The 13,605-nt window shown below is 41.1% G+C and overlaps 1 protein-coding gene across 1 annotated transcript; it reads left to right on the top strand.

The window, feature by feature from the left end:
* The first annotated feature begins 2,743 nt into the window (after window positions 1-2,743).
* Window positions 2,744-4,724, top strand: LOC115788702 (uncharacterized). The gene is made up of 4 exons (XM_030741845.1): window positions 2,744-2,803; window positions 3,518-3,758; window positions 3,832-3,924; window positions 4,000-4,724. Exons 2-4 carry the CDS (start codon window positions 3,564-3,566, stop codon window positions 4,615-4,617), a joined length of 906 nt encoding a protein of 301 aa, XP_030597705.1. The 5' UTR covers window positions 2,744-2,803; window positions 3,518-3,563; the 3' UTR covers window positions 4,618-4,724.
* Window positions 4,725-13,605: the final 8,881 nt, after the last annotated feature.

The raw sequence follows: 13,605 nt of genomic DNA, 5'->3' as shown, positions 1-13,605 counted from the left end.
CAGGCATCCTTTTGATGGGCTGAACAGCTCCACATTCAAAATATCTGCTACCCTCAGCTGAGTAGGTGGGGGAAGTTACGGCTGCAGTTTTTAAGGCGAGAGACTCCTCAGAGTCCCAGCTGAAGCTCCTCTTTGTTCCAGCTTGTGCACAGGATGTACAATAAGGCTGCTGCTGCTCCACTCTGAGAGGAAAAGTGGAGAGAGGAGAAGCTCTGGGTTCCTTAGCAGAGTGGTCATCAGTTTTCAGGAGGGAATCGATGGAGAAAGGACCCCTGAACTTCACCTCACGCTGGATACGAACAGCTCTGCGGGCTTCAAGTTCAGAGGAGTTGGGAGTTGAGTGGTGTTGCGATGGTTTGCTCAGGTTCTCCTTCTGCACCTCGGACGCCAAACTGGGGAAGAGCTGCAGGATGCCTCTGAAGTGCCGACGTGCCATCTTCGCCGTGATCTGAGTCATGTCCAACTTCCAGTAATTTCTCTTACTGTTCAGAGAACATGGCACAATGGGAACCTGGAAAAAATATCTTGTTAATCCACCAGTAATTTCTTACTTGCAATAGTTCATATAATATAAATAGTTCATTCTAGAAACTTGCCTTGACAAAACATTTGTTTGTTGACAGACAAACTCTGACGTTGTTCTCAATGGATTTTCTGTCCTCACAGAAGAACAGAGTTAACTTGTCCATCAGCTGCAAAACACAATAACACAACTGAGTCAGCGCTTGACATGTGTAAGACAGCACTGTTGAGCATAGCAATTTTAAAATTTCAAGATACATCCCCTCTATCTTATGTTTTAGAATCTTTTAAATAGATATTTGAAAATGATGGTCAGGCACCCTCATTCTTTTCTTGACTGTCTGATTGAAAAACAAAAAAAACAAAACAAAACAAAAAAAGCCAAACCATTATAGTCTGGCTCATATATCTTCCTGTTTTATCCCTCTTCTGTAGCTACACTTTTCCGATTGCAATGAGCTCTTGGGGATGAATAATACTACAATAGCTATAACATGCAGCTGTGTTTACTTCCAGTTCCACTTTCATTTTGGACCAAGCAAATGAATATCTGGTTTTACTGCATGCCATTGCTGTTCCTTTTTACAGCATTTCCTACAACTAGCTAAAAGCAACAACCCTTCTGCATCCTGCTTACATAAGCACATGTATGCCTACAACAATAATGAAAAAGTTGAAGTGCATATAGCTCTGTAGCTTGTGAGGCTTTGTTACCTGAGTAAAGGTGAGCATCTTCTCTGGAGCGTCCTGTAGTACAATGGCAATTTTAGCAAGGTAGGTGGTGGTGTTGCTGAGCAGAGCCTTCTGAACTCTGCTGGCTGGATCCGAGAGAGACAGCGGCGCTCCAAAGTTTTCAGTCTGGTTCTGCATCTCATTTGCTGGGGAGTAGAGCGCTGCACAGAATGGTGTTGTCACAGTCCTCACTTGGCGCTGATGTGCGTCTGAAGTGGTCAGCTCTGGCTATGAGTCTTGCTGGAACTATATACCGGGGCGTTCCTGACAACCACCTTTTCATGCAAAGATGGGTCGTTAATGTTGGAGGAGCAGCCAGTGATCCCAGGAATCCTAAATTTGAATAAGATCATCAGGATGTCCATGTTCATGCTTTCAGAGATTTCTTAAATTGCTTAATTTTCTTACTGATTTGTGGCCTTCTTATTTATTACATCAAGTATTAAATAAAGTACAATGTCTAATAAATGTCTGAATAATAAAAGTTTGCTGAAGACATATCTTTAAAGGATTAAACCACTGCCCTCATTCACAAACATGAAATCACTGACAGACAAAAGGCTGTGTGGGCGAGGCCACGCTGGTGTCACTGGTGTTCAATAGTCAAAATGGATAACTATCACAAACTGATTTGAATGTAACTAGAAAGAGTCTTAAGTTATATCCCAGCAGTTTACACCTGGGGTGTCAAGACAGTTCTGGGCACCATGCTAGAGAACAAGGATCGTTTTAACACTATTAAATGAGTTTTCTGGGTACTTAATGATTTTATTAGCCATCTGCCTATCTCTACTGTCATTGTTTGAAAGGTGGGGTACTTCCTGGGCAGGTCTCCAGTCCTTCACAGAGTCAATACAGGGAGCCAGACAACCATTCACACTTATACCGACACCTATAACAAATTTGAAAAGAACAAATAACCTAGTATGCATGTCTTTGGACTGTGGGGAGGGGGACTAACACAGGCATATATACAAGCTGCACACAGCAAGCCCACAGCCAGCGTGGAGGTTTAAATCTAGAACCTTCCTCATGTGATGCAAAGGTGGTCATTCATGTAATAATGAGTTTCATTCTAAGACTGTTTCCTCCAAATTACTTTTGATCTCTTTTGAATTTTTTACTGTCAGCAGTGTTTCACAGATTCCTCATTAAATCTGTTTCTTGGAACAGACCCCAGAGCAGCTGAATAGCACAGCTTTAATCAGAGATAAGTGAAAACACATGGCCAAGGGTTGCAGTCTCACCTGCTTTCAGTACAGGTAATGTGTTAAAGAATCTGAAAAGGGATCACTGATGTGGGGTGTTGATCTGACTTTAAAGGCCATGCATTGTAGTTGTTAGCATGTGAATAGATTGCTCATTGGCTTGCTGCCTTTACTTGGTCATGTATTCAGTGTAATCAAAGCACCAGTGTGCTCTTAGTTTGTCTCAAATCAACTTAATAAACTAAACTAACTGAATTGCAGGGTTAAACAAATATAAGTGAGTGGAATATTGAAGTTCACCAGCTGGAAGGCGGTTGCTCCACCCTGAGACAACTTTCAATGTGAGTACAGTGCTGTTTGCTTTGTATTTAATTAAAGGGTTAATTGTTGATCCATTTACATGAAATCTTATTTTCAAACTACTCCAAACACAAATAGTAGTATAACATTAAATGCCAGCATGGAATGCTGGGGTGCTTTATTAAATCACCTCTAAGGTGGCTTAAGGTGGTGAAGCCATGTAGAAGAATCTTACACTCTAACCAGACTGCTTCCATATAGCCTCTTTTCATAATCTGATTTACCTGCCACCTTTTGTCAGTTTTTAACATTTCACTTTTTGTGTTTCTAGTCAATTAGGTGCTTACAAATGAAATATCCCTCAAAACAAGATAAATTCCCAGTTACATTCCCTCAAAGTGCATATTAGGTTTATCTGATCAAGAAGGATTTGAGTTGTTTACACTTTCAGTGGTACAAATGGTACAAAGTTTGTATTTTTTCCTGACCCCCCCCCCCCCCCCCCCCCCCCCCCCCCTTTTTTTTTTTTTTGGTCCCTTTTTTGTCTAACTTTGTTTTGGCTGAAGTCTGGTTTTGATTTAAAGTCTATTTTCTAAATTCTTTAAAGCAACAAAAGTTTGATATTAAAGTTTTTTTTGGGGGGGGGGGCTCAGTCTCCTGCACTTTTGGAAATGAACCATTATCATTCTGCACCGCCATTGGTTTGTCACATTCGCCTGAAGTTGCCCATGCTGTAATCCCACTTCTTGCTCCAGCGCTGGCCGCTTCAGCTGCAAACCAACACTTGGTGAGGTTTTTGTGATGGCGCTGACAGGGGCAAGACTTGACTGTCCAAACAAGATGCAGAACGGGGACGAGAAGTCTGCAGCTGAACAGTCTCTCACTGATCTGCCCCTCGACCCTCTGAGTGCCCTCTTTAGCAGTAATACTACCTGCCTGGCTAAGATCGCCATCATGCTCCAGTACGCTCCATTCAAGATGCTGACTTTTAGACAGGTAAGAAAGAAGAAAGTTGTCTGCAATTAAACCCAGATTTTCATTTTAAAACCTTCAACTTAATGTTTTATAGTTGAAAGACAAGCTTTCAGTAATCTTTAAAGATGGAAGACTTGCTGACAACAGCATCAGATGGTACCTATCAGGCTACAAATGTTTTGTGAGGGTAAGCATTATTTCCAAATTTAAGCTAAACACAAAGTTGTGTAAATAAAACTCATCTGTACAATTTATTTTTCAGATTCCAGGTATACTGAATCGTAAGGCTTGGTACTGGATGCTGGACACCAGCCACATAACAACAGAGATGGTGTCTGAACACTTCTTAGAAATTCTGCACCTCTTCCCTGGTCTAGCCTGCAGACTGGAGAAGGAGAACCCGACCAGACCATCTGCTCCTCTCCACTCGCCAGAACCTGTACCCTGCAGTGCTTTTCACATCAAACCTGACGTGAAGTTCAGTGGCCCTTTCTCCATTGACTCCATTCTGAAGGGAGACAGCACCTCTGCTCAGGCCTACAGAGCTTCTCCCCCATCCAGTCTGCCATTCAGGGTGGAGCACCCATTTCAGCTTACGCAGCAACAGCAACCTGGGACTAAGAGGTGCTTCAGCTGGGACTCGGATGAACATTTCATCCTTAAAGCTGGAAGTTCCCCTGTCTGCACAGGAGGGGGCAGGACACACCATGGGGCCATTACTGATGGAGCTGCTAAACCCATCAAGAGGATACCAATGTATCCTCCTCCTTCATTCCTAGTTCACCCAAGAGCAAGTCCTGCCCCTTTTTTCACCAGCCCGCAGAGCAGTGGCATAACTTACACCGTTCCAGCACTTACCCACAATGTTCTCCATTTTTGATAGTAAAAATATTCTTATTTACAGAATGTACTTCCATTAATTATTTTTGAGTGGGACAAGCAAGTTTTCTTAAAACAAACAAAAGAACTTTCACATTGTAGTGTCTGTGTGATTTTTAATATGGTGACTGTGTGTAAAATTTTTCTTTTTTTTTTTTGTTAGTGAATAATTGATGGCTTAAGGAAAATACTGATGTCTCCTGGAGTGCTCCTCAGTGACATGTAGGACTTTGTATGATTATGGACACTAAGTTTTAAAAATTTTATGCACATTAATACTACAGGTTTGAGGTCAGACACTGAGGCACCAGGCTTTTAGTTTGAGATGCACTCCCTTGTATCAAATTCAACACAATTAAAGCTGTTTGGATTTTTTTTTTTTTAATACCCATGTACTTTTGTCCTTTTTGTGGTATAATCAACAAAATTATATCATTGTGCTTATTACAGTAAATATTTTACTGACAGAATTCAGGACTCTCAATACTGCAACTACACCACAGGCAATGCCCTATTAGGATGTGTTATATCATGCCTGTGGGTGGACACAAAAGATATATTTAAAAAGGAAAAAAAAAGAAATTAGATTCTATTAATCATGCAAGTTACCTGTTAATTTGTTTCCAGAGGCTGTAGAGTGGGTGATAAGAGTTGACTTGAGCAAATATGCAGCACATGAAATCTGTTGGCTTTTCTATTTGCATCTGTACCCTGCTTGAACTATTACATACCTGGCAATATCAATAGTATGGCTAACACTGGAAGTTGCTAGAGTGGTAGATATTTCTGAAATGTTAATTTAAAGGGGAAAAAAAAAGACCATAATGTGAAAGCATTTGCCCTATGAAGTCATGTCAGCAGCTGATTTAGTGTCTACTGCATGCAGGAGTTTTGGAAGGGGGCAAAAGTGCTGCCCCTTGCATCAGCAGTCTGTAATGCCCTGCAGCAGGTGTCCCATCTGTCAAATATCAGGCAGAAAACATTCAGTAAGTCAAGTGCTATTAGTGCCATTATCTGGAGGAAACATTTGAAACTGTAGCCTGTTAGTGTGTAGTGCAGGGATCCTCATATCCAGGCCTCGAGAGCTGGTGTTCTGCAGCTTTTAGATGTGTCCCTGATCCAACACACCTGAATCAAATGGCTGAATTACCTCCTCAGTATGCAGTCAGGTTTTCCAGAGTCCTGCTAATGACTTCTATATTTGACTCAGGTGTGTTGAAGCAGAGACACATCTAAAACCTGCAGGACACTGGCTCTTGAGGCCTGGATGTGAGGATCCCTGGTGTAGAGTAAAGACAAAGTCAGTCCATTCATCTTCCACCTATCCCAACTGCCATGGGGTGAGAGTAAGGGTACAGCCTGGACAGGTCACAACAGAGAGACAGATAATCATTCACACCTGTGGGCAATTTAGCATCTTAAGTGATCAACTGCATGTCTTTGGACTGTGGGAAGAAGCCAGAGCATGAACACAGACACGGGGAGAACATTCAAACTCCACACAGAAAGGTCACAGATGTGGATTTAAACCTAAGACATTCCTGGACTTTAAGTCTAAATACTATAAATAAAAATGGCAACATAACTGATTAAAAGAGGTGTACACTGTCAATAATAGGACACCTACAAAATATTTAAAAGCCAAACTTGAAAATGAATATAAATATGACTTTGTCTTAAATGTTTTTATAGCTAGTTACGGTCACAAATAACCTGTTTAATTAGTTTATAATTAATGTATAGCATGACGCATATACTTGTATATTTTTCAGTGTACTAAGGAATGTGAACCACCAGCCAGGCCTGCAATTTCAAACAGGCTGTGGGCTGCAGAGTGGAATTCCATTCAGACATATAGAACATAAGGCACAAAGGCAAAGAGTCAGGGATAATGAGTGTCCTCTTCTACTTTGTCCTCACACAAATCCACGCAGTACAAATGCTCAAGGGTACACAGTCCTTGTACTAGTGACTGAACCTGAAGGTCAAGCAGGAGAGTATTTCAGTCTCCACCACCATGTCCTGCTGTAAGGACACTAAATCATGCATCTGTGCAGGTCATGCATCTCATGAAACCAGGGAGGACAGGTGGTAACTTGTGATCCATTCAAACATGTGACGCTTACAAAAATGATGTGCAAGTAGTGGAAATTACCAGAAGTATTAATTTCTGACCCATGACCCTGAAAAGAAGAAGAAAATGGATGGATGGATTAATTTCTGGAAATGTTTTGACTTTTAACTGAAGATATGCAATCATGAAGGTATTTTTAATGTCTAAATTTAGGTTTCAGCTGTAAAGTATTGCAAAACAAAAAATTTGTACAGACTCCTGCCACTGTAAACATTTGGTACTGGGTGAGAGGTAAAAATGGGATCCACCTCTTCACAGTTGAATCTTTTTACTGTTCCTGCATAACATGGCACGCTCTGCATTTTTAATCCCTGCCACCATTGCCAGTTAGTGGCAATTAGGATTTAAACCCTATGTTGTACATGTATGTCCATCCTAAATCATCAGTTAGGCAAGAGCTTGAACTTTGTTTCATGTGTTATGCAACACTTTTGAGTCCTGAAGCGATCAAATAGACTGAATGATCATTTGATTATGAGGTCAACTTTTCTTTTTTTTTTTTTAAATGTTCATTCTTATGATTTTCACCCCCTACTTGAGGAATTTCTCGCAGATATAATCGGAGCATGTGAGTCGGCAAACTGAGGGAGGTCTGTCATGAGACAAGAATTTAGCGAACAGAAGCACAAGGAAGAGGAGTTGGCTGAGATCAGCATTTGGCAGTGAATGCCCACAACAGAACCTCCACCCTGTGGGATTACTGGTGGATGGCCTAGATTGTGACACAGACCTCCAGTCCTCCATCACCCCCCCCCCCATCCCTCCCTCTTTCCTCTGACTGGTCAACAGAGATTACAGTCAGAGAATGAGCCTGGCAGCCAGACAGAATCACTAAGCATGTGACTGAGTGACACACAGGGGGACAGGAGACAAAAAAGCAGTTCTCTTTCTTCACTGCCTCACATCTTTTCTCTAACTTACGCTTCATTTTCTGCAACAGACACATGCACAACTGAATCTGTTGAGTCTGTTTCACTCAGACATACATACTTTGCCTTTAGAGTTTTCAAGCTGCAGATTTTACAGTGAAACACAAAGTTTCATGTTAATATTGGGGGGAAAAAAATGACACTAGAGTAGCAATATTTGGTTTGAGTGCACAATGAGAAGAAACCGGAGCTCGTCAGCCTGTCGACCCGTTAAGGATTAACGTGCAGGTTTGTATTTACTGATTGAGTAAACTGGTTCAAGCTTTAATCCCCTGAACGCTATATTGTGCAGAGAATCCTCATCATCATATTAAAACAGGGCCGGCACTGTGTGCTGCAGATTTCACACACAAATACACACACAGTCCAATCATCGCTAAACTGTGAAGATTTGCTGCACCAAAAAAAAAATAAATGAATAAATAAAAGATTCAAGATTCAAGAAGACTTTGTCATTATATGTAAACATATAACGAAATTTGCGTTAAAATAAATAAACGTGCTGCTGCAGTGACCCACTGTACCAAACTGTATGTTTGTGTGCGTGAGGATACTCCAGGTTAATCTCTAGACAGTTCTTCTGTTGCTTGTTTACATGTAGGCCAGGACACATGGCTGCTCCGCTGAGGACAAATTAGCTAATATTAGCCCTCATACACCCACATCCTGACTGTGTGTCTCCAGTGTATTATACAAATATATTACAGTCATTATTACTTAATGCCTTTTGTTTTTCTACGAAAAACCTCTAAATATACTTAACTGGGCAGCTTGGGAATGGGGGTGGTTGGGGTGGGCACAACATATTAGGTGCTGGGCACCATATTAGGTGGTGGGCCACCCATGTGGCACTGCAGTGGTTAGTGATTTAGTGGTCAATGGTTAATTAGCCCCCCCTTAGGTTTGTTGATAATAATGCATCATATAGGGGTTAGGGTTTAGATGAGGTAGGCTCTTTCAAAGTTGTACTTAACTGAAGTAACCTTACACGACTCTCACTCTCACTGACATAACACACTACCTGCCTGTGGGACTAAACTCCTAAAATTGCATTCCCCCCCCCCGAAGGTTCACCTTTTGTAACCTCTCCTCTGAAGTTTAGTAGATCAGCTAATAAGCTCTCTGTACCTGCCCGCTGTCCCGACTAAGCAGCTACTTGCGGCTTCCTAAAGGTGTGCCACTCTGACGTAAGAGGATAAATATGCACAACGTAGACATCCGCTCGCAGCGATAGGCAGTCACGTCGCGCTCGTCTTCCTCGTCCCGGGTCACGCCCAGCTCCGCCCACAGCAGCTGCCGTCATCCTCTGACTGTCATTCCCGCAGCCCGCGAAGATACGCTGCAGAGGCGGAGAAAGAAAGAGGGGGAAAAACAAACCAAAACCAAAAAAAAAAAAGAAGCCCAAAACATATTCTGGTGTTTTGGTCATGACTCTGCTTAACTTGTGGCTGTTTGAAAGCAGCACAGAGCTTGTTTTGTGTTGCTCTGATTCTTGTAAAAGTGATGCAACCACAAGCTTTGTTTATATAAACTACACAGAAGTTCATAAAAGATAAGAAAACTGCGAAGAACAGTGTAGCTGGCCTTAACCTTAACCTACATTTCAAAAATGAAGAACACTCGTAATCTTTCATTGTATTATATGAACTACGTGAACAGCAGGGACCAAATTTAATGTTCAGCAGTACCCTCATGTCCAGCCACCCCTCATTTCTTTCTTGTCATTTTCTAAAGTGCTCTTGAGCAATAGTTCTCCAGGCTTTCTGAAGGTCTTTTAAAAAGTTTTTTTTTTGGGGGGATATTGGCTGCTTTTCAGTCCTGTCCTTGTACCTGACCATTTCCAGAGGAATGTCCTCTTTGTTTGCTAAGCCAATTGACCGTGACCTGTTAATCATTCAGGCAGAAAATGGGCACCTAACTCAAGGAATGAACCAGGTTTGTGAGTACACATAAGAAACTTAATACAAAAACAATTTTAAATGGTATCGTTAGGCACATTGTTTGTTCTCATTTCTTTGGTTGAATCTATTAAAAAAAAATAGCAAAAATAACACAGATTGACAGGCATAAAATATTATTTTTGCACCAACAAGGTGATTCCTAAACAACTTCATCTATCCTAGGTCTACTTGGTTTTTACTTTACAAACAAAGTAACAGGTTTGTACAACTTTGCAAGAGTCCTTTGTTTGTAATGACTTTTACAAACAAAAGTCCTTTTTAGACACTGGACATAACTTTGCTGACTCCATCAGTCTGTTAAAAAAGTTATAGTGTTGTATTGTTCAAACACAAGTCACTTCCATGTTAATCGTTTTCATGGCTTCATTCAGACTTGCACACAACGGCAGTGGAGAGAGCCACAGTGTTTGGGCGAGTGGGTCAAGTGACATATTGTGTGAGTTCAGAGTTTTCTAACACATGGCACATGTATTGTAGGACACTTTTTTTTGGATATGTTATTGCTGTTCAGGACTTTCGTACTTTTTCTGTTTCAGTTTTGCAGTTCAATCATGCAGTAAAGTCTGAGAGCACTGTTTGGTTCATCTAATCTAGCAATAAAGCAACTGATTTAAAATGATAAAAACTCAGAGGGGTAGGCCTGCTGCAAGGGGCATCTTATCAGAAAAACTGATGTCCCCGTTAAACGTGTTAACTGTATGTTAATTTTTTTTGCACTTTATTGCACTTTTAAATATGATGTTGATCAACAGTACTGAGAACTGGTTTATCCACTGGCGATGTAGCACTGACCTTTGATTTACAGCGGTCATATTGTGAAATTATATTACCCGCTTTTCAAGGGCGATGTTTGTTTATCCTCACCATGTGGTTAACAAGGAATCATTAACAGCTGGGCTATTTGGGTCACCTCCTCATTCTCCTTGGTTTTCCCACCAAAACAGCCAATCATTGACCTGAAAACATGGTAGACAATTTACCCCTTCAAGCAGTGAAGTATAATTTAGCTTGCACGGAGTTAATCAATTATAAAATTTCCACAGCATGTGAGGGTATGTGGTTGGCCAAAACTTCCTCCAGAGACACGCGGTCATGCAAGAGTCTCCTTTCAAAAACCTGTCTGTCCTCCATCACCTTTTCAGTATTTTGTAAAGCTGTTTGACTTGTTGGGCAATATATTATTTACTTTTATGCAATGATTGAGATGGATGACAACACCATCACTGCTCTTATGTCTGTCTGTTAAATATATTTCAAACCATCCAGAAATTTAGCCTGACTTTTTTTTTTTAGGAGATGATAAAATCCACACATCAGCAACACTTACTGTTAACCTGCTACTTAATGTGTTTCTCAAAGAGGAGTGGAAATTTCCTGAAGTTTCCACTGATTGCCTAGTAAAACTAGACTAGCCTTAAAGGTGTGGAAGGGTGGACCGCTGTACCTTTGGACAGAGTTGATCCACCATTTTCAACCATGAAACCTGTGTTTATTTTATTGTTTTCCAGAAGAAATGAAAGTCCACAACTTAATTCAGCTACAGCCATTCACCCATTCCTTATCTGTTTTGTTGGACACCACCTTAACCACAACCCAATTATCCAAACAGCTGTGCCCACTGTTTATATATAAACACAGTTTTACTGCATCAACGTTTCCTGTGTGAAGGGCGAGCTAAAGCTGAATCCCACCTGCAACACAGCATGGGCTGTTATCACAGTCTTCCCTCAGCATGTCACAGGCCACAGACCCTCCCATTAAAAGATATCTCTTGTGTCATCAGCCTCCAATAATACTTGTGAGTTTACTTTTTAAGTAATTAAAATGTGCAGTGGAATGAATAGCTGCTCAACAGTCTACATGCATCCATCTAATGGGGTGCAGTCTTGCTTGCCAGCTAATGTCCTGTAATTCTGACCTCACATATTTTATTCAGGAACCAAAACACAGGCTGGTTAGGTGCAGTTTCCACTTTAGCGATCGGTCCAACTTTGTAAGCGGAGGCTGTTGCTGGAATGTGTCACTGTTGCCAAGATTTGCTGTTTAAAAAAACCCACCCAAAGCTCTGAAATTAGGTGGGATTTCCTCAGTCCTGAAAAAATTTACAATGATGGAAGGGAAGCCATGTAGCAGACTGCAAGAAGCAACAGAGGCGTATTAAAGGGGTTTCACCAATCCTAAACCTGTACAACTGTTATTTAAATGTGGCAGTGTGTGAAAACCCACTGAGAGCGTAACCGTGGCTTCGTTTAGCTGTGTCATCAGTACCCACTGTGCCTTGGCATGCTGACTGTATCTAAACTTGGTGCTGGCGATAAAGATATTAGGCCTGTGATGGAGATCTTGACGAACAGTGACTGTGGCTTTGAGGGGATTAGGGTAAGCTCAAGTCGGCTCACTGTTTGCATCTTGTTCTATCATGAAGTACACACGGAGTGTACTCAGGTGCATGCTTGTCATCCATACAACAGCTTTTTTTTTTTTTTAAATGAGCTGAATATTGTTGGATGACCACTATTTTGCTTTTTGCTAATAATTTATTGAAATTACGGTCAGCATTAAAGGGCATCGCACATAAATGGTAATTTGTTTAACTTAATCTGTTACTAGTCTTGTGCTTTCGGCTCGTGTAGAAAAAGCCAAAGGTCGCTGATTCCTTTTTAAGATACAAGCTTTAATAATTACACAGTGTTGTTTATCCCATTCCTTCGAGAGTGTGTCAGCTGACTGTATGGTTGTGACTTTCACTATGTGGCTAAACTGCTTTCAACAATGTCTGACAAGCAGCTTTGGTGAAAGAAGACTGTGCCTCCTCCGTCTTAAGCTGCAACAAAATTTGCTGACAACTGCCTGAGGAGAAGGCATACTTTTGGGGACAAGGTTTAACCTTTGTCCACAACAGGTTGCAAGCTGAGACAAACAGTGTTATTAGGATATTAATGCTCGCTGATCTTATATATCAGTAACGCTTGCTTCGGTTAGTCATTCAGTAACAACCTTATCAAGATCAAGATCAAGAGGATGATCTTATCGGAGCAGTTACTGCACCTCATTGAGACAAAGGATATTGAATACAGGTCAGGCTTGGGGAAATTTATGATCCACAAGCTCAAAACATGACTGCTGATAACATCCTTTTACAGCCAAATAAAATACAACAGTTTGTTTGTTGGCGTGTGATAAGGTGTAATAATAGCTGCACAAATTCATTAAAGATCCCTCTCTGTGACACTTATTAAACCAAGTGTGGTCATTTGCAAGGTTGGATTTTGTAAGCTTGGATAGATCTATGTTGGTCATTTCCCTGTGTTTCCAGTCTTTGTGTCAAGCTACCCAGATGATAGTAGCTTCATATGAGGCAAATTTTGAGTGATATCTTTTATTTTATTCTTGCAAGGACTTTTCCTTGAACCATTCTTTTAATGCTCTGCGTGACCTACAAGAGGCAAAAGTGACTCACATGCTGCATCTATTGATTTATCCAGACACTACGAGCAACTTTTCCACCTCATTGTTAATTTTAGAGGAAGGTTGTAAACTTACTGTTCGAGTCCACATGCATTGTTCCTCCCCAAAATACAATGCATTACTCACACATTTAAAGTCTCTTACTACGTGACCAACTAACAGTCTCAATGTCATGTGTGTCTGAATCACCATTTTTGTTTCAGGCTTGTTGCATCATCTCAGCTTTCACAGCCGGCTGAATCTAGCTCAGAATCATGCAAACAACCTGGTTTGGGTGTGTGAAGTGAATAAAGCAGAGGAAGAAACAGATGTCAGGAAGCATACTACAGTCATGCTGTATTTGGTGTAAATATACTTCTGCTGACCAACAGCTGTCAGGGTGATCTTTGACTTTCAGTACAGAAAGCTAACTTTCTGCTCTGTTTGCACCGAACAGCGCACAGCGGTCATGAACTGGGAGATCAAATACACTTCAACTCGATGACCCCTTAATGCCA

The sequence above is a fragment of the Archocentrus centrarchus genome, chromosome 11 (assembly GCF_007364275.1).
Source record: "Archocentrus centrarchus isolate MPI-CPG fArcCen1 chromosome 11, fArcCen1, whole genome shotgun sequence".
NCBI lineage: Eukaryota > Metazoa > Chordata > Actinopteri > Cichliformes > Cichlidae > Archocentrus > Archocentrus centrarchus.
Note: the sequence above shows the minus strand (reverse complement) of the source record. Positions and strands in the feature narration are given on the sequence as shown.